Source organism: Vanessa cardui, chromosome 26, assembly GCF_905220365.1.
Source record: "Vanessa cardui chromosome 26, ilVanCard2.1, whole genome shotgun sequence".
NCBI classification, from domain to species: Eukaryota; Metazoa; Arthropoda; class Insecta; order Lepidoptera; family Nymphalidae; genus Vanessa; species Vanessa cardui.
The window spans coordinates 855,324-879,101 of NC_061148.1; the positions used below are offsets into that span (position 1 = coordinate 855,324).

A 23,778-nucleotide genomic window follows, 5' to 3' on the forward strand; every position below is an offset into this window, starting at 1 on the left:
TTGAATAATTAAACGTTTCTTTAAATTCAATATGGAGATTAACTATTAGTAATGGCATTCACAGAAACTTTACATATAATAAAATTTGAGTGTCTGTTTGTAATATTAAAACCTCTCTTATTAAAAAATGCATATGTATACACGATTCATATAGAAAAATAACATTTTTAACAATTTTTGTCTGTATGTTTGTTCGTTGAATCTCTGTAAAAGCTGGACCGATTTTGATCATACTTTCAATGCCAAATAGCTGATATAATTAGGATTAACTTAAGCCACTTTTATTTTTGAATTATATATAAAGTAATTATAAAATCTAATCAAAATTCAAACTCGTACGAAGTCGCGGGCACAGCTAGTTGAGTATAAAATGGTTTCCGTTTTCCTTTTCCATTACAATAAGGTTTTGCCCTTTACCCTTTACAACCGGAAATGGTTCGTATTGTCCAGAATATTCTCACTTGGCAAGTAATATAGTAATAATTTTGACGACCTCCATGGTCGAGTGGTGTATACACCGGTTTTCATGGGTACGCCCTCCGAGGTCGATGTAGATTACCATTAGTTTTCTATGTTGTCTTGGGTCTGGGTGTTTGTGGTACCGTCGTTACTTCGGATTTCCATAACACAAGTGCTTTAGCTACTTACATTGGGATCAGAGTAATGTATGTGATGTTGTCTCATATTTATAATATATTTATATAAGTAATACTAGTAGTTGCCCGCGGGTTTTAGCGTCTTTTAGTATTGGATGTCATGTTTTAGGCAAAAAAGTAGCCTATGTCCTCTGTTGGAGTTCAAGATTGCTTCATACCAAATTTCATCTAATTTGGTTCAGCAGTTTGGTCGTGAAAGAGACAAACAGACAGAGTTACTTTCACATTTATAATATTAAAATATAGTATAGTATAGCAACAATTAATAACAGTTCAGAATAAACCCCGAATGGACTTATCAGACGTTTGGGGAATCACCGTTTCAATATAAAGCGCAGATGTTTAAGCTTGTTATTGAAAATTAAATCTTATATCTTTATAATAAGATTTATTTTATATTGTAATTAAAATTGTGCTTACAATTACATGGATTTTTAAGGATATCATTAAACGTGATTCTAAGACCACGTGTTATTGTCAATGAGTTGTCCTTCATTAATACTATGTTATAGTACGACACAATTTAAATGTAGGATCGACGATTAACAAAAACAATCGAATGTTATTGTTTATACAATATTGCAAGTTATTACGTTTGTATAAAGACCATTTTCCCATGAGAAATTGATGTAAACTAATGATTTTAAATGCGCACTTCATTCGCATATGATCGATTTTCACATTCAAAAATAGAAATGAAATTAACAAGCTATTTGCTTTTCGACCAAGATCTCCGGGGCGCTAGGGCCGCCATCATGAATTAAGGGGTAAAATTTGTTTCTCGGCAATAACTCGGCTATTCTATGAGAATCGAAAATTTTTATGAGAACCTTTCTTGTAGCTTATTTTGTGCTTTACAGTTAAGTCTTAAACATTTTAGCATATCATGCATCATTATCGAGATATCGATTGAAAATGAATAAGTGTCGAAAAATTTGTATGACTTGCGTCTTCTAAGATTTCGTCTAAAGCATATTCAGACCTACAACTTCCTTTTTAATTATTTTTGACAAAATTTACGATTGAACAAGCCGCTGTCGGTTGTATCTAACGATCTCAGTCGGTTCTAGCACCACTCTCTATCATTAAATCCTTGTTAAATCTCAAATATCTTGTAAATTGCAATCTAGAATCTTCTTTATTTATCTTCCCACCTATGGCTAAAGCTCTTGATAATGAGAACATAACCGATTTTTTATGTGCAGCTATCCCATAATCACTGGGGTAAAAAACGGCTTACGTTATTAATATAAGTTTAACCTTTCACTCAACTTTGAGATAATATTATGTCTTTGAAACGGGAAGACATCAATACTGAGTATTGGTGTTTGGCGGTAAGTATGTAATGTATGGGTGGTACCCACACATATGGTCTTACACAAAGGCCACCCAGTAAACATACAAATACCAAATATATACTGATTAGACTACATATGAAATGCTAATAAGGTTCAAATCACATCTGAGTCAAGGGTACCTGACGTGATCGATGTCTACAAAAAACCGGTTATCAATGAAACTTTGGTCCAGATGTGATAACACCTACCGATATACATGTGTAAGGTTTAATATACGATGGTTGTATTTACGTACGTATGTATAAATAGATTAAACAATTAAAGATTTTTTCTAGCCTGTATTTTTAGTGTTGCGATTTCAAAATCAAGCAAGCACCAATGAATTTTCTATACGTATAATAAAATCGGAGTATCTGTTTGATATTAAAATAAAACCTTTATATACGACACATATACCAAAATAACATTTTTTACAATTTTTGTCTGTCTGTCTCTCTGTTTGTTCTGGCCAATCTCTGGAATGGCTGGACCGATTTTGACCGGACTTTCACTGACAGATAAGTGATATCATAGGGAGTAACTTAGGCTACAATATTAATTTCTTTTTGTTAAATTTAAACGAGTCGCGGGCACAGCTAGTGTGTAATGTATATTGTATTTGTATTTATGATCCATCTCGTGGAAAAAATCGTGAGAAAACCTGCATATGCCGAATTTTATTGAAATTTTATCACGTGTGTCCATGATCTCTCATTGGAACGGCGTGATGGAATTAGCTTCACAACTTTGTCCTCAAAATAAGCCTTAGCCCAACGGTGGGACATTGACAGGATATTATAGTATTATCGTTTTAATTATGTCGAAAACATTTATTAAATCAAACTTTTTCTCAGATATTCAACAATGATTACAGTAACTCTGTAATTCTGACCACTCAGCAAATTCTAATAAATGCAAACGTATGTCTAACTGTTTAAAGACTTAAACTACATTTCGACAAATTTCGACATTCTTGGGTCGGCCATTGAAATCAAAACCGAAGATCATGCATACACCTTTACATGCGTATGTGTGTGTTCTTTTACTTGTGTTAATACCAAGTCAACATCACTAACAATTTGTGGTGATGACCATCTACCATCTAACTACAACCTAATATAATCCGCGAACTGGTAATACAGTCTTACCACAATTCCCGTCTCAGGCGTCCTCATACTTGTCATGGCTGCACTGTAGCCGACCTCATCCCCCAGTTGAACACCACGCTCGTCAGCCACGCGGCACGCCAGCGACAAAGCAGCGGCAACGCGAGGCTGCGTCACGCATACCCTGTGACCGATTTCGTAGAGGTACTGCCAACAAATAAACCAACTTAAATACATTTTACAACGCACAGCTTAATCTGGCGATCTTGCCAAAAGCCACTGGTGATGATTTACCATATGATAGTCCAAACCGCGATGGCCCTGTAGTTAGAACGCGTGCACCTTAACCGATGATTGCGGGTTCAAACCCAGACAACCACCAATGAATATTCATATGCTAAATTTGTGTTTATAATTTATTTTGGCGATGATGGAAAACATGGTGACGAAACTTGAGAGTGTCTAATTTCATACAAATTCTGCCACATGTGTATTCCAGCAACCCACAATGGAACAGCGTGGTAGAATATGTTCCAAACCTCAAAAAGAATGAATGAATGAAAACCATACATAAATCTAAATAACACTCCAGTTAAATAAAATATACGCGTATCCTGACACATATAGCTTCATAATATAATCAACATGTTGTATTATAGAAATTTAAGCTACTTTTTTGGATAACTGTTCTCAGCAGAGCGGAAACTTTTAACGAAATTTATATTTATAATTTAGATCTAAGTAAATTACTTATTAAATAATCATACTGGTCTTTTGTATAGCGATAATATCTTATTGGAGGTAACACTAGTATTCTTGTTAAACGTATATTATATTAATAACAATACTTTAAACATAATTATACGCCAGTATTATCAATGGGGATTGAATATCATTGGTATAAAACAAAGTCGCTGTCTGTCCCTATTTATCTTTATAATTACGCAACGGATTTTGATGCGGTTTTTTTATTGCATAAGAGTGATTCGAGAAGAAGGTGTTTGTATGTAATACTTGAAAATATAGTAAAGGCACACAAGACAAAATCTGCAGTATCTTTAGTGTCAGCATTGCACCCGTGTGAAACCGGGGCGGGTCGCTATATGATAAAAAATCAAATCAAATAAATTTTATTCAAATAAACTTCACAATGAAGCGTTTTCGAATCGTCAATAATTAAATACTGGTAGTATTTAGTCCATTTCGGACACAGGTTTTCGGAAACACCATCATATAGGTATTGACAATCCTTCACTTCACATTCGTCTTAAATGAAACCTCTGATTTGATTTTAGCTAGCAGACTCATCTTTCTTTAATATATCGGACAAATTGCATCATAAATGTTTGCACGCTGTAACGCTCGTTAGGGTTCCGTACCACGGACGTATAACGAACCCCTTTATAAAGACTTCTGTATCTCATGAACCGTAATAATTAGACTCTTGAAATTTTTAATGGGATGAATACATATACTTCTGTATTTTGACAACATAATCTCAAACACTTAAACAGAACCAAATAAATAGTTAATAGGGCTCCCGTAGAAGACTCATGCTTATTTGTCAATTTTGAAAATAATGGTACGGAGTCCCGTGCGAATTCGACCGGGACTTAGACGGTATTTTTATGCTCAAATTTGATCTGTTACAATACAGACGCACACGAGAAGTATTACTTCTTTATATATTGTTTAAAATCTACCACCAGTTCGGTTCAGTCCCGAGATACTCAACGGGACATATTTCAAGATTTTATTTACAATCCAATGATTCATATTTCTATTAAAAAAAACTTGTAGGCGATCGTTTCTTTGCGAAGACGTTTTCATAATATCTACACAAATCAAGTGTTTATCTAAGGCGTAAATAACAAATAAACACATGTATGTATATTTTACACGTTGAAAAATCTTTGTATAACAAGTTGCAAAACGCGCGTTATCTCAAAACAATTACTATCGAGTGTATGGAAAATACATAAAGTAACACAACAATGGGGAAATTACGGCACGCCATCGGCTACACCATAAAATTTCACAAAAATAAACTTTAATGGTTTGTAGAAATGGCAGAACGTTTTATGATTATATCAACATACCATCACTTTAAACTTCTTTAATAAGACATTTTACCAAGAAGTTCAAGAAAAATCACAAAAAAAATTGGTTGTAACCATGCAACCAATCAAAACATTATAGTTGCCAGCAAATTGTTGGGTATAGACTTCATCCAATATAAAGAGAAGGATTCGATATATATATTTTTAGAACCAAAAGTAGGAAGTAGGTTAACCTCTAAAACAATTATCTTTAATTTGAAATAACAATCAATCTACCACAAAAGAAAAACATTTAGTCTACAACACAAATAACCATCAATAATCACATTACACCGTAATAATTATATTCGCGATCTCAATGTGTCAACTACGAATCTACCGCCCTTTTTGTTTTAAGGGAAGTTGTGTGACTTGACGCAGATGTTGCTTGTTTATTCCAACAATATATATTCAAGGACTTTCTGAATACAGAATAACACGCGATACAAAAGATCTTTTAAGAAGTAAGGAGAAATTAAAAATCAGCCACAAATAATACAATGTTGTTGGAACTGTGTTCGAACTTTACTCATCATCCTCTTACCCTTATCCTGATTTTATTTGGGTTCGGCGAACTTGTTACTGAGGTTGGTTAGTTCCAACTTTATTATTAAGACAAGGAGTATACTTCGATTCAGTTTGAGGGCAAAAGAAAAAAAAATGTTGATCAATTGAAAACCTTTTTTCCCAATCTATTAATACAGAAAATATTATTTTCTTTTCTTCTCGGTATTTTATCAGAAAGTGTCTTAAGACACCTCAATACTTATAAAATCATATGTAGCATTGATTCTATTATTGGAATTTAATATTTAACCCATATAACAATAAAATCGATTTAAACTTGGTATAAATACATATTTCCAATTTTACTGGCAAATCACTGAACGTGTTCTAAGCAGTTTATATCACGACTCCAGGTCTTCACTTTATGTAAGGCGTCATTTATTTGTATATATGTATATACATAACGTTTGTGTGTGTGTGTGTGTACGTGTGTACAGGTAGCAGTGATTAAATTATAAAAAATGCCTGGATAATTTAAGACCAGTCATGATGCTGGTGTAAGATGGCGTCATTCGACCTATTGTTAATCAAATTAATGAATATTAGTGATATCATAGATCAAGGCAGCTCAGTGGATAGAGCGCGTGGATCTTAATCGAATGACACGCGTTCAAATCAATTTTGAGATTTAAATGAAACAAGTTTATAAGATAAACCCTATCAACGTAAGTGATCTACTCCGAAAACATACCCTCCTTTATTTTTCTTATGATCTTGTTTGGTGTAAGGTAAAGGATCAGTGGTTACCACCATCAACATTGGCGTTTTAAAAAATATTGACGACTCCTACCACCAACAAGAGCAAAAATGGCCCAGTGGTTAGAACGCCTGCATCTTAACCGATGATTTCGGGTTCAAACCCAGGCAAGCACCACTACATATATGTGCTTAGTTTGTGTTGATAAATCATCTCGTGCTCGGCGGTGAAGGAAAACATAGTGAGGAAACCTGCATGTATCTAATTGCATAGAAATTCTGCCACATGTGCATTCCACCAACCCGCATTCGAACAGCGTGGTGGAATATGTTCCATACCTTCTCCTTAATAGGAGTGGAGGCCTTAAGCTAGCAGTGGGAAATTTACGGGCTTCTACTTTACTCTACTTCCACCAACAATGCCCTCCAATCTTGGGATCTGATGATCTGGAGTTCGGTAATTGACTGTTAATAGTAAATCACTAATTGACAGATGTTTCTATATTTATGAATTCAACTCTGTTCTTTTTGTTTTTCGATAACTGCATTGTTTCTATAATTTTATTTTCTCGATGGTTTTCTTGGTTAAATATTGATGTTACATAGTTTCAATTTGTTTAAATTTATATATTCACTGTAGTTTATTAGTTTTTGATTGTTATGTGAAAGATCACAAGACTGGTTTAATGTAATTGTTGCGAGCATGCCGTGTACACAGTGCACGCGCTTTGGAATGCAATCTAACTCAAAATTGTGTAAGATCGTAATTTTTAGTGTAACATTTTTTATGATATAGGTTGGCGGACGAGCATATGGGCCACCTGATGGTAAGTGGTCACCATCACCCATAGTCAATGACGCTGTAAGAAATATTAACTATTCCTTACATCGTCAATGTGCCAACATCCTTGGGAACTAAGATGTTATGTCCCTTGTGCCTGTAGTTACACTGGCTCACTCACCTTTCAAACCGGAAAACAACAATACTGAGTTCTGTTATTTGGCGGTAGAATAACTGATGAGTGGGTAGTACCTACCCAGGCGGGCTTACACAAAGCCCTACCACCAAGAAAATCTGAGTGTATTCTGTTTGTGCATATACGATTCTACACATATAATAAAATTGGAGCGTCTGATTGTAATATTAAAATAGCCCTATTTTTTCTCAATGCATATGTATGTAAAAAATAAATATATATAAAATAAATGTGCGCAATGATGAGTCGGGTCAACAAATAAGGCGAAATGTAGTACACCTAAAAAGGAAGGAATGAAACAATAATTCTACGAAATGAGATCGTTTGGAATGAAAAAGTAATTTTAGAGATTTTTGCAATTGTGACGATTTCGTTCTGGATGAGCGATATATCAATCGAAATCATTCCATAACCTTGGGTTAAATACCACGTGCCTGTCAAACTGGCTCACTAAACCAAACAGATTGGAATACAACGATCAGTCCGCGCTAGCATTAATCTCAAAGTTCAATGACCCAATAATTAATTTACCTCATAGCATCGTTAGACGGTCGTCTGATTTTTTCTAACCAATCAAATTAGCCGTAAGAGGTCGTATGAATCATAATACAATACAGATAGTGGTATCGATACAAACACTTGACGTGTCCGACAATAAGCTCGTTACGTTACAGAGATAGTGTTTGTAAATACACTTATTATATACAAGCCAACCGCCCCGACTTCGCACGTGTGTAATGCTGATACTAAATAAAGTAAAGTAACAGCCTGTAACTTCCATAAGGAGAGGGTTTGGAACGTATTCCATCACGCTGTTTCAATGCGGGTTGGTGAAATGCACATGTGGCAGAATTTCGATGAAATTAGACACATGCAAGTTTCCTCACCATGTTTTAATTCACCGCCGGGCACAAGATGAATTATAAACAAAAATTAAGCACATACATATAGTGGTGCTTGCTTGGGTTTGAACTTTGGGTTAAGATGCACGCGTTCTAACCACTGGGCCATCTCAGCTCCTAATATGTGTGTAGTATATTTAGTACCTGTCTGATAATAAATATACTGATACTAAATTTGTTTATTTATGACAATACATGATCAGTGTTTATGTACTATATTATCTACGTATTATATACAAAAATCCTCCTCTCGAATCACTCTATCTATGGAAAAAGCATCATCAAAATCCGATGCATAGTTTTAAAGATCTAAGCATACATAATGCCAGACAGCGGTAAGCAACTTTGTTCATACTATTTAATGATGATGATTAATAAATCTATCTATCTATTCACCTATCTATTTATAAACTCTCGCACTCTCTATTAACCGGCGATATTATGAGCAAAAAATAGGCACCTAATTAATTATTCATAAAATATATTAAATTCCACTTATTGTGAGATACTTAATTAGTATATATATTTAGTTATAGGTTAATTTTTTCGTCACTAGAACCGACACAATTGCGACCGCGAAAGAATTATAAAAAGCCGAACCCCCGCCCTCTTTAATATTAATGACATAATAATCTAAAGGAAAAATATAATACGCCTATTATTTTTCAAAGTAACAATTTTTTGAAATGTACCTATAATTACAAAGGTTCTACGATTACACATCCCACATATTCCTATTTATGAAAACATAAGACATGGTCGGACCCCTCCCCTTAAACCGTCTTAAGTAATAAAATAATGGCCACTATCGCCTGACCATTCCTTACAGAGACCCTTAGAGATAGTTAATATTTCTTACAGCGTCATTGTCTATGGGTGATGGTGACCACTTACCATCAGGTGGCCTTATGCTCGTCCGCCAACCTATACCATAAAAAAAAAAAAAAATTTAACAAAAAGAAAAACCGACTTCAAACAAAACACTATTTTAAAACAAATTAATATGCACGAAAAAGTAATAAAAATAATTGCGTATTCAACATATTTTTTAGTCTTCCTAAGTTAAATGAAATGAAAAATATTAAACTACTTAAAAGTCGATTAACGATTATATCATGTAGTTATAGTTATTGGTATATTTGGAGCCGGTGTCATCAGCTCTTTTTGTTAAAATTTTATTTATTTTTTGATTTTAAGTGAAGCTGATGTTGACTAACTAATTTTTTTTAATATGGATAGATTAAGCGTTCCGTTTATAAGAGTCAGAAACTACTTCGAGGACAATTTCAAAGGAAACTTGCGAATAAAGCAAAAATAGACTTTCGAAAATGCGGATTTAATACGTCACGCGGCGTAAACTACAAGGATCCCTCAAAAGAGCTGTAATCAAACTCAGCAAAAAAACTTTGAAAAAGACCAACTATATTTCGTACATCATATGACATCACATCACATACACAAAATTTGATTAAAGATAGTAAGAAATTCTGCCCCATATCGCACCCTAACTGCGAGCCGTATAGGAGTTCCATCACTACATAGTATAAAACAAAGTCGCTTTCTCTGTCCCTATATCTTTAAATCTACGCAACGGATTTTGATGCGGTTTTTTTTAAAAGATAGTGTGATTCAAGGGGAAGGTTTGTGTATATAATACATGAACAATATAGTAAAGAAACACTGATAATTTTAGAAGTTTGCGATGTGATGTCGTATATAAACAAATTCTGTAGTATATTTAGTATCAGTATTGCACCCGTGCGAAGCCGGGGTGGGTAGCTAGTTGATTATAATATTCGACTATGATAATTACATAAACATAACCACATTACGGAAGGTGACTCAAATATCCAAATAACCTATAAATAAAAGATTCGACCGAGTATCGCTAACGTGCTCCTCAGAATTGTTCCGTTCCCTTCCGTTCCTTTACTTTGTCATGGATCCTGTGCTCAGAACCTTACCAAACTTTCACCAAATTACCCTTGAAGTATATATTTTATAATAAAAAAAGAATTATCAAAATTGGTTAACGTGATTTTCAGTTATTCACCTATTTGTCGCGCATATACATAATGCAAATTTAAGACTTATGTCGTTTTCACATGGATACCATCATCGGAAAAAAAAATAAAAAAATGGGACCCCACGGGAAGCACTACCTTTCAAACAAAAAAAAAAAATATCAAAATCGGTCCACCCAGTGAAAAGTTATGAGGTAACAAACATTAAAAAAAAAAAAAAAAAAAAAAAAAAATACAGACGAATTGATAACCTTTTGGAAGTCGGTTGAAAAGATCCACGTGTACCACAAGATAAACGATCATGAGACAATATGAATCAGTAATTATCATGACCTTGTTAGATAATGCTAATGACCTTTTATCGAAAAAAAAAACCGAAACATAAATTATTACTATGGGATATTTTTAATTAAATTTTTTACTTGTACAATCATTATGTTAAAAAAACAATCATACGATATCCTATAATTGCTGCTGTTCAAACATGTATTAACTCAACTAATTATAATTCATGTATTCTGGTTTTTTATAATATAGATAGATAGGCGAGATAATAAGCCATCTGATGGTAAGTGATCACCATCGCCTGTAACACAACGATACATATTACTGTTTAATGTTAGAATATCTGATGAGTGGGAGATACCACCAAGTAAATTAATAAATCAATGTCAATAAACAAAATTTTAAAAACGACTTCAAACAATACAGTATGTCAAAACAAATTAACATGCACTAAAAAGTAAAAATAATAATAATCGTGTATACGAGCTGAGATGGCCCAGTGGTTAGAGCGCGTGCATCTTGACCGATGATTGCGGTTTCAAGCCTAGGCAGGCACCGCTATATACATGTGCTTAATTTGTGTTTATAATTCATCTCGTGCTCGGCGGTGAAGGAAAACATCGTGAGGAAACCTGCATGTGTCTAATTTTATCGAAGTTCTGCCACATGTGCATTCCACCAACCCGCATTAGAACAGCGTGGTGGAATATGTTCCAAACCCTCTCCCTTAATGGAAGAGGAGGCCTTATCTCAGCAGTGGGAAATTTATAGGCTGTTACTTTACTTTACTTTCTTTTTACCTTTATACTTGTACAAATTAGTAGTCAACTAACTTTTTCTAATCATTAGTATGTAGCATTAGTTATGATTATTGTTATTTTTAGAGCCGGTGTCAGCCACGGGCACGCACCTCGCAAATCAAAAGAAAGAAGCGATAAGACTCCCTTGATTGACTCAGTATATTGTCGTAAGTATAATAGTTAATTAAAAATAAATAATATGTACTGTACATAAATATGATTATGATTTGACCATTTTTATTAATGAGTCGAGATGGCCCAGTGGTTAGAACGCGTGCATTTTAACCGATGATTGCGAGTTCAAACCCAGGCAGGCGCTGTTTCATGTGCTGAATTTGTCTTTATAATTCATCTCGTGCTCAACGGTGAAGGAAAACATCGTGAGGAAACCTGCATGTGACAAATTTCATAGAAATTCTGCCACATGTGTATTCCACCAACCCGCATTGGAACAGCATGGTGGAATATGTTCCAAACCTTCTCCTCAAAGGGACAGGAGGTCTTTAGCCCAGCAGTGGGCATTTACAGGCTGTTGTTGTTGTTATTAAAATATGAATAACATCGTATCGTAAATATATTGTAGTGTTTTCTTGGATGAATATCGCGAAAATACCACAAAACTTGGTAACTAAGATATTATGTCCTTTTACGACCTCCGTGGTCGATCTATGTATACACCACCACTGCAAGGCCCAGGATTCGATTCCCAGCCGAGTCTGTGTAAAAAACGTTCATTAGTTTATTATATTGTTTTGGGTCTGAGTGTTACCGTCGTCACTTCTGATTTTCCATAACACAAGTCCTTTAGCTACTTACGAGATCAGATTAATGTATGTGATGTTGTACAATGTTTATTTATTTTTGCATTCGTAACATGTTAAATTAGAACATAGAAATATTAAACAGAGCTATTAGAGAGTGCTTTTACAATATCTGATAGCTGATCCATCCAGACGTGTTTGCACAATGCTACTAAGGATATTCCCATCAGCGGTACTCCATCTTCCATCAGTTGATACCAGCTGACACTCTATTTCAATTCTTTATTCCTTAAATATAATAATAATAATTAAAACCGATATTGCAAATACTTTCTGACATTTAAAGGCCGCATAAATAGAGTCTCTCGTAATCGCATACGCATATTGGTATTATGAATATGTGTGTTTGAACGAGCTTATCTCATGCACTATTTCCGTGGTCCGTTTAATTAATTATATTTTTATATTTAGTTCGTTATTTACTGATGAAATGCCACTTTAAGATAAGACAGCATATAACTTATTTTATATAAAGACGACGTGCATTAAAAACCCGTCAGTCCCACCGCTGGACAAACGATTCGAAGAGTCTCTAACCTAACCTTCATATTCATGAGACAAAATTTCATTTTACTAGCAATATTTCCTGTAACCGATTGGAAGATTAATTAAAATACTGTTACCCAGGTTTGAACCGGCAACCTTCAGTTAAGATGTGTGGCTAACCACTGACTATAATCGCGGCTTCGCTTGCGTTTTAAGCGTTGGTCATTCACAGGTGACATTGGTGACCTGTTCTAGGCACAAACATGTTCCACATTAAAAACTACTTTCTTTTGTGTCATGCTTGCTTCATTTTTTTATGGTATAGTTTGGCGAACGAGCATATGGGCCACCTGATGGTAAGTGGTCACCATCGCCCATAGACAATGACGCTGGAAGAAATATTAACTATTCCTTACATCGTCAATGTGCCACCAACCTTGGGAACTAAGATGTTATGTCCATTGTGCCTGTAGTTACACTGGCTCACTCACCCTTCAGACCGGAACACAACAATACTGAGTACTGTTATTTGGCGGTAGAATAACTGATGAGTGGGTGGTACCTACCCACTCATTAGTTATTCTAACCAAAAACCCATTAAATTTCGTTCAGTTTTTTGGCTCAACGAATAGACAGATAAAAAGAAACACTGTCCCAATTATAAAATTAGTATAGTTTAAACACGGGTGAAAATACAGGTCGATATATGTATAACATTCTAAATCAGTATACAGGTTTTTTATTCAAGCAGCTACATCTGGTGTTAGTCATTCGACCTTGGTCATAATACCTAGATTTAGGAGCTAAAATAAAATACACTCAACGCGAATGACACATTCGTTTTTAAATTGTAAATCTGTGAACACTTATAAAAATAAAATTTACTCGATTAAAAAGATAATAATTCTAAATGGCGGTCATGACAACTACCGTGCCGAGTAGTTTGTACACCGGTTTTCATGGGCACCCCACTCCGAGTTTCCCGGCCGAGTCGATGTAGAAAAAGTTAAAAGTTTTCTATGTTGTCTAAGATAACATAGAAAACTTGATAGAAAAAAGATACGACATTGGAACCTTCTTCCTCAAAGGCCGGCGACGCACTTGCAAGCCCCCTGGTGTTGCAGATGTCCATGGGCGGTGGTAGTCACTTTCCATCAGGTGAGCCTCCTGCTCGTTTACCACCTAAGCCACAAAAAAACTAACACCTACACCCAAAACAACTTGTATTGGGTGTGAGTGTTGCTACTTTTAATTTTCCATAACATAAGTGCTTTAGCTACTTACATTGGAATCAGTATTCCGAAATTGGGAATTTTAAACTTTTAAAAACATTTAAAGATGCATGTCAAAGAAACATAACATAAAAAAGGCACTTAATACTAGATTATATTAAAGATACAAAAGTGTAGACCTAAACCTATTATTTGTTGATTTCTAGATTTCTTAAATTCTCATAATTTAATTGTGCTTTACTGACATACTGTGTAAATTAAAATTGTGCTCAAGAGAAACTACAGAGTTTCTGTTTTATCATTGAACCGATAACATGACAATTCGAAAGTGCTTTTATGAGCCGAGGTGGCTCAGTGGTAAGAACGCGTACATACCGATGATAGTAGGTTCAAAACCAGGCAGTTTATAAATCATCTCGTGCACGGCGTTGAAGGATAGAATAGTGACGAAAACTTCCTTTGTGTCTAATTTCATTGAAGTTCTGCCACATGTTAATCCACCAACCAGTATTGAAGCAGCGTGGTGGATATTCTCCTAACCTTCAACAGGAGATAAGGCCTTGACCCAGCAGTGACAGATTTACAGGCTGTTACTGCGGTTGAATAAAGAATATTTTGATTGAGGTATTTGGACCTCTTTAAGAAGTCATCAACACGAATCTTAAATACACTGTATATTAATTAAAAATAATTTGTATTCACAGCTATAGTCATTGCACCACGTGTAAATAGTTAACACGTAATTACTAATGCGTATTATATTTCCTAGCCGTTTTGATAGCATAGCACATGATATACATTGTACTATATTTAGGAGATTCCTTTGTCCATACAACTGGCTAGTAAAATAAAAAAAAAACAAAAGCGCGCGAAACCGAACTAAACCGCCATTATTATTTCTTTTGTAAGGTCGATATTGGCGCGACTCATAATTCGATTTTGTTATTATTTTTGAAAAAAGAATACTATCAATGGCTCAATAAATCAAAAAAATTACTAATATTCCTATTAAGCTTATTATGCTTATGAGCTTATCACTTTGTGCTAGAAGTGGGTACGACAATATCCCAAGTGGTCAGGATCGATTCTGCGACTTTAACATATCAAGATAGCCGCTAAACTATGTCATACAAATGACATGAGTCATTTTGATGAGTACTTTTAATTAGACTAATATTATAACAGCTGATGAAAAAAAGGTAAATAAAGTGATGAAAGAAAAATAATTATTTTGGGAATGTTCCACCACGCTGCACCAACGCAGGTACATACATCATTAAATATGAAACAGAAAATTAATTATTTCAGTGATATAGGAGTTCGAAGCTATGACCTTCGTTTAAGATTAACGTGTTCTAACTAGCGGACTAACCTTATCAACTTCTTGAGCTTAAAATAAGATATAACAACCTTTCTTTACATCACTAATGCATAACTTTCCTTTTACCTGGATTTAGGCTTAAGTGTCATCACAGGACACTAATTATTGTAAAGAACAGCATTTTAAATCTATTTATTTGTAAAGAGCAACAATACCGTTTCTTCTCGCTGGAGGCTGCTTTCCGAAACGGTGGTAGTATTTAATTATCGACGAATTAAAAAAACGCTTCATTGTGAATTTTACTTGAATAAAATTGATTTGATTTCAACTAAGATGTACCTCATGCCTGTAGGAACACTGACTAACTACCCTTCAAACTAGTACACAACAATAAATGCTTCTACTTGGCGGTAGAATTTAAATAGAAGGAGCTTGCATAAAACCTATTAAAAATACATTAAACGATTTACGCGCATACATACAACATACTATATGTATATCACAACAAAAGCGATAACTTATCACTTGAAAGTACTAAATCGCTGTTGAGTACCACCCACTCAATAGATATTCTACAAATAAACATTGTAACCTTGTAAAATAAAAAAAACAGCATCCAGATTTTAAAACACGTCAATTTAAACCTATGATTCCGAGTTCAAAATTGGGGCAAGAACTAAAGATTTGTCATATTTGACAGCGTGAGGAAACCTGCACGTTCCAATGAGTATCTTACACGTGTTACCACCAACCCGCATTAGAGCCGCGTGGTGGAGTAAGATCTAAAGCTTCTCCTGTACCCTTAGTACGAGTTTGACAGTTAACTTCATGTAATTTACTTTCGGTTTTCTTTTCATACAAATCCTATCAGCGCCCCAAGCGTAAACGCAGAGGAACTAAAATCGGCAGTACGAGTTTTTATTACTAACGTTATCGACTTCGAAGTCGAAATAACGCGCGGTTTTCGACATTTTGGTAGTACGAGTAACACTTTTGACAGATTTACGCATGTAAATTGACGTTTTCGTTACTTTCTTATCGAGTTTGAACTCACTGAATTTATTTCGGTGAGCGTCAGTGAAACCTATTTTTGAAAATTAATTACTAAACATGTGAGGCAATATAATTCTTGAAAACTAGCTACAACTGTTACGGTAGTCTTTTAGAACATTAAAAAGCAACGAAACTGAATTCTGCGGTGAAATTTATCTTTAATTTGCCGTATTTTAAACTAACATATTTTCTTGAGAATTGCCTTAGAAAATGTTAATATTTTTTTGCGTTAACATGTGAAGAAGAAATGAGTAATAAATATTAACTTATTTTCAATATATTTACAAATATGATACAAACGCAAGGTGAGTCTAAATATAACATATATTTTTAAATGGCATGCTAATGTATTATTTAATTACATCGAAAATAAATGATAATAATGTAAAAGAATATAATTCAATTATCATAATATCATAAAATCGCTTAAACAAAATAGTAAAACAAGTTATAATTGAAATATGTATATTGTTTAAATGAGTATTTTCCAAAACATCAAAAATACTTAACTTATTTTTGTTATTATTCCTAACAATATTGGTAGCAGTTGAGAATGCTTTGAAGGTATGATGGGGATCATGCAAAGTATAGTTAACTGTCATTCTTTAGTGTAATCATTATTAATAAAAATATATATATTTTTCAGGCTATGAGTGAATCAATCCTTTATTTGGAGCAGCTATACTATTATTAATGATGATTTGGTGCAGACAATATCCAAGAAACAAGTGACCATGCATTGAACAGTTATCTACATCTCTATATAATTTCCTTTTCATTTAATTTAAACAATAAATATACTGAAAAATGGATTTGTCTCTTTATTGAATATCTATTATTTTCTACGATATTGTAAAATGAAATTGAATTGAGAATGATTTAAAAAATATGTATTATTATATTAGAAACATCTATAGGTACATTATTATACTATTATGTATGTATATATTAAATAATATATACATTATTATTATACTCAATAAATGCTTATAACTATTGTTTTGAATTCTCATAAATAATCAACATCAAAAACACTCATTGCTTAAAACATAGAATGCTATTTATCCTTTTTCAATAGTAGTATAAAACAGACAATTAAAACTCTAAATTAAAACTCTTTATTGTTTAATGTAAATCAGAAACTTTGTGTATGTAGTGCATATAATTATATTTTAGGAAAAATAAAACACAAATTAAGAGAAAGTAATTGTTAGGTATTTGTTTTCAATATATTAAACTTTATTTTCACAATGATTCTTGGAGTTAAGAGTGATAGAAGTAATGTCACACTGGAAAATCAATAACTATTGTTTTGATTTCTCTCAAATAATCGACTTCAAAAACACTCATTGCTGAATAAAATAGAATGTTGTTACTTATACTTTTTCAATTATGGGGTATATTAAAACAGTCAATTAAAACTATGAACTCTTTGTTGTTTAATGTAAATAAAAACCTTTATATATGTTATATACATAATTATATTTTAGGAAAAATAAAAAACAAATTATGGTAGTAACTATTAGGTATTTGTTTTCTATATATTAAACTTTATTTTCACAATGATTCCTGGAGTTAAGAGTGATAGATGTAGCATCACACTGGAAAATGCAGCACAGATGTATTTGTATTATCTAGGCTTGTATTTCTTCTTTGGAACTGTAATCACAAACAACATTTTTTAATAATACATTCACAAACATATAAGATAGTCATGATCATGGAATTATTTAAATCTAAGTGAACCCTAATTGAAATATAAATAATAAGGTCCATAATACATAATGGCAATTAGACATGCATATTAGTGTAGTATTTTGAAATAGTTTGTATTTCATTAGGATAATATCAAAATAACAAAATAATTTAAGCATAACTTTGAATTGAGATGAAAGTCACTTCATTTAAAATTAAACTTTGTAAACAGGAAATAAAAACAATAATTTAAATATAGAATAAAAGTGTTCGCAAACTAATTTTAGTTATTAATAGATGCTCTAAATATGTATAAGTATATCAACGTAAAATTGTAAGGAGAATTCAATTAACAATATTTGTAGGTTAGTTATAGTTTAACACAAATTCCTCTATATTAATAACAATATTCACTGTTTATTAGTTTTTAAACGTTTAGAATCTTTATTATAAACTTACGGTCCTTACAATTATTACGTATCGTTTTATTTACTTAATGTAATAATAAATTTATGTTTACGTACCTCTTGATGAATTTTATAATATAATTAATCTTTCAAACAATGTTTCAGTGTAATTTCTTCTCTTTTCACTGCTATTATAACACTTAAAAATTAAAGCATTCACCGTTTTATTTCTTATTATAATGTAAACATTGTAAAATACGATAATATAACCTTTAAATTTTTAAAGACATTAAACAATACTTTGCGAGAAATGTCAAATACAATAAAAATGACAAAATATTTTCTTTCACTCTTTTTAGCGCGTGTAAGTGAGACGGAAATATGAATTGTGTGGTAGTCTTTTTCGAGTAGCTCGATGGCTATCATGGTTTTAACGCAAACGAGTAATGTCAAACTTATACTATCGAATTCAAATACTTCGTAAACGTTTTCGAATAGACGATACGTTATTAACGCAAGAAGTATTGAAACTCGTACTAGGGGTACTGATTAGGGAGAGGTCTTAAAACAGTATTGAGAAAATAACTATTCAGCTATTCTGTTATAGAATTTTAAAACCTTTTTTCTAAGGGTTAACGCATTTTATTGAATCTACAATAATAAAATGCGTACATCTGTCTGTTATATTTTCATGTTTAAGTCACTGAATCGATTAAGATGAAATTTGCAATAGTAATAATTAAAATCCCCGAGAAAAGGCATACGCTACTTTCTTAATTCATTTGTCAAAGGGGTGAAATGGGAACTGTGATGTGTGCTATATGTAAAGAATTATATTTCTTACGCAGGTCACGCAGAGTCGAGATGGCTCAGTGGTTAGAACACGTGCATCTTAACCGATGATTTCGAGATCAAACCCAGGCAAGCGCCACTTCATATATGTGCTTAATTTGTGTTTATTATTCATCTCGTGCTCGGCGGTGAAGGAAAACATCGTGTGGAAACCTGCATATGTCTAATTACATTAAAATTCTGCCACATGTGCATTCCACCAACCCGCATTGGAACAGCGTGGTGAAATATGTTCCAAGCCCTCTCCTGAATGGGAGAGGAAGCCTTAGCCCAGCAGTGGGAAGTTTACAGGCTGTTACTTTTTTTACCTTACTTTACGCAGGTAAAGCCGCAGATCTCTCTAGTCTAACAAAAAAACAATCTTCACCCTGAACATAGCTAATAGCATTGATACTTCAAATAAAGGTAGTTAAAAAAAACAGCCAGCCGTGCGTAACTTTTTTTATATAAAAAAAACGAGGTCGGTCTCCATCACTGACATTATATTAAATAAAAATAATGATAACAGATACAATAATTGCTTTTAAATAATCATACATACCCGTGTATATTATATAGTGTATATTATCTAAACTAGACCGTATACCAATGATATTCTAATAAACAGATATGTTATACCCATACTAAACAACAGAAAAAAGTGTGCCGCGCCGGGGACCGTTTATTTTACATTTCGTTACAAATAAAAAGGATACCTTGATAAAAACAATAAGTAAAAGGGACAACTAGATGTTTTAATTACGTAAAACGTATTATGATGAAAACGACTAAAGGCAAACGTCCCAATTAGGACGTTTTCTAGTCTTTACTTTTTGCACGTTAATGACATATCTGTTTACTAGAACATCGTTGCCGTATACACATTGATACTTCGAGCGTTAAGACTGTCTTATGTTTAAACTAACGACAAATTTGTCTTAAACATTCAAAATAGATAACACAGAAAATATCAACGAATATATACTTTATTTCAATGGCAAGAAGAGTCATAATAAACGAAACAGATTTACATATTTCATACGATTTTCTTACACAAAATATTATTGTAACACCCAAACATTACTCATTTATGACATCACACAATTCTCTTCAATTTATACATATAATAAAATTGGAGTGTCCGTTTGTGATATTAAAATAGCCCTTTTTAACTCAATGCATATGTATTTATACACAGTACATATACTAAAATTACATTTCTTACAATTTTTGTCTGTCTGTCTGTTTGTTCCGGCTAATCTCTGGAACGGCTGGACCGATTTTGACGGGACTTTCACTAGTAGATAAATGAATATAAATAAGGAGTAACTTACACAACAATTTTTTTTTCTTAAATTCAAACGCGTAAAAGTTTGCGGGCACAGCTAGTTTAACTTAAAATAAGACAATAACGACTTCGCAGACATTCAAAACACTATTCTTATATATCTATATATTATTTTAGATCTCAACCAATCATAGCTCGTCGTTTCAAGGTCAAAGGTTTATAGCGCTTACTCGACCTGCCATTGAAATGGTCTGAACACTTATTTAACCCATAAATACCATTAATTATTTAAATATATAAAATTGTATTGATCACAGCTTTCCCGTTTATTAAAATACAAACTCCGCACACAATACAAAATGCATATAATAAAATATTGACTGGTCATATATACAATATACATTATACACATCTCATTATATCCGTCCTTGTCGAACTATAAGATAATATGTAGAAGGAGACAAAATGTATATGGAAATTTCGAAAGCTACGGTAACATTTAATTTTAAAATTTGAAATAAATCAACATTAAAATACAACAAAAAGATATACATTATATTTATATAAGCTCTTAATTATAAATGTCTATTTATCAAGCTTTTAATAATATGGCATTATTTATGTTTATATTACATAAAAGATTATTATTTAGGAAAAAGAAATATTTACTGGAAAACAAAAATACAATTCTATAGATAAAAAATAATATTTAATCCAGTAAACCATCTAATCGTGACTGAAATGAAAAGTAAATCTCTTTGTGATCTCTATAAAAACGATTCTATGTATATAATATTGTAACGGATTACTTCCGAAAGGTAACAACTAAATTAAGAGCACAAATTTGGAACTCACCTTCACTTTCATACCATTGTATTACCCACCACAAGATTTTGAGTACGATACTTGATTTCAAATATATTCAATTTAATTTTACTATATTCGATAATCTTCAACATTTTTTTTTAAGGAATAGGTTGGCGGACGAGCTTATAGGCCACCTGATGGTACGTGGTCATCACCCATACACAATGACGCTGTAAGAAATATTTACTAATCCTTACATCGCCATTGCGCCAACATCCTTGGGAACTGAGATGTTATGTCCCTCGTACCTGTAGTTACACTAACTCACTCAAACTTAAAACCGAACACAACAACTCTGCGTACTGTTGTTTAGCGGTAGAATATATGATGAGTGGATGGTACCTACTCAGGCGGGCTTGCACAAAGCCCTAACACCAAGTGAACAACATACAAGGAACTACTGACGAACAAGATAAATAATAATCCGCAGAATCTTAAGTCAGAAGGTGTTATGAGCCATCCTAACTAATATTATAGGCACAATACTGCTCTATATACAACTTTTAAATTAAAGACTAAACATTAAAAAGAAATGATTGTTTTTTCGGACTAGGAAACCTAAAACACTTCACTTTTCTCTACTTTAATATGCATGTGTTGTATTATACATATAAACCTTTTTCTCGAATTACTTTGTTTTCAGATGAAAACCACATCAAAATCCATCTCATAGTTTAAAATATATAGAAACGGCGGGAAACGACTTTGTTTTATAGTATGTAGCGAATCTGTTTATTTGTTATACTTTAAACAGTAAATAACTGAACTCAATAAGCACCCCCCCCCAAGTCACCCCTGTGGGGAAACATAAGTAAACTGAATATTAGTTTTTCCTTATGCTTAACATCTAAACCAATACAATTCGCTTATTGAGAATATGAGCACAAATTCAGTTACCTTTCGGAATAATTCCAAACATTCAATAATATAATTTATTTGAAACGAGGCTTACAATAATCCCTTATCATCTATCACACCCTAAACGAAAATCAGTCGGGGTCACGTGGTATATATAACACCAAGATAATCGTACGAAATCTGCCTAGATTTTTATTTTCACCGGAATTCATTTATTACTTTAACCCAGATCTGAAGAGATGTTATTTATGAAACAAATTCCGTAGCCATCAGCGTATCCGAACGTGAGCTGTCAATTTTTGAATTTGTTTTTTTTTTTTTTAATGCGAAGGCGATAAATTATTCTGCCTTGAACTAACAATTTTATATAGTTACATATCGACAATGCTCTTCGGTATTTCTATGTTATATCATAACATTTGTTAATCAAATTAAACAGTGAAAAGACTTACATACATATATCCATATGTAATGGTAGGTTTGTATTATTAGGCGGCAATAATTATATAAATCAAATTAATTTTATTCAAGTAAACTTTAAGATGAAGCGTTTTTAAATCGTCGACATTTAAATATTACCACCGTTTCGAAAAGCATCCTCCAACGAGAAGAAATTTTAAGAAACAGTTTCTCTTTTGTAGTAAACAGATCTATAAACTTGTTTTACAATAATTAATGTTCCTAAAAATCCAGGCGCTTTTTTTTCTATAATGTATTCTTTTTATTTTTGAATTTAGAAAATGGTAAATTGATCATATTATGGTAGAGTAGCGATATTAAATTTTTAAACTTGTATAAAATCTATACTAATATATATTATCAATGCGATCAATATATATGTATTTGCCTGTTGCTCTTTCAATCAAATTACTGAATCAAATTTGATAAAACTTTATTCGAAGCTTTGACCTCGAAGGACATAGACATATTTTTAAGCCTACCAGCTGACAAGCAATCGCTAAAACGCGATCAAAGTCACGGGTCACAATAATAGTAATTAAACTTAATTAAATAATACCGAAACAATTAAATCAAAATCGAGTATCGATTCAACGAATTTTAATTAGTAATTAGGCGGCAACACATCAGTGATTACTTTATTAAGGCTGCTTTACTGAAACCTTAATAGTTTGTCCATTAGTTGAACTGATTGATATCTGACCTTCGCGACCCGTACAGCCCGTAAAGGCTGCGAAGGTCGATCTTTATCAACCATCAATCGCCCAGTAATAGTTACCTTCATAAAGGTATATTAAAGTGAAATATAAAGGAAAATGTTTTAAACGGTATCGCAGGATACCAAGTTGGAACGACTGTCCTTTGTAGAAGGAGACAGACACAGGTAAGAAAGAGAAAGGTAGCCTGGTAGAAAAACATTTAAATCCATGAAAAGCGTTAATAGCACAATGGTTTACGGCTGCCTAGCGATGTAAAAGTCGCAGGATCGATCCTGACCCCTTCATAAAAAGT

General features: G+C 32.9%; 1 protein-coding gene across 1 annotated transcript in view; it reads right to left on the bottom strand.

Annotated features, from left to right (window-relative positions):
* LOC124540706 (probable ATP-dependent RNA helicase DHX35) overlaps window positions 1–23,778 on the bottom strand; it is a 63,898-nt gene that overhangs the window by 26,126 nt on the left and 13,994 nt on the right. Inside the window, exon 3 of the mRNA XM_047118384.1 lies at window positions 3,142–3,306. Within this exon, the coding sequence (XP_046974340.1) occupies window positions 3,142–3,306 (165 nt within the window). The remainder of the gene's footprint in view (window positions 1–3,141; window positions 3,307–23,778) is intronic.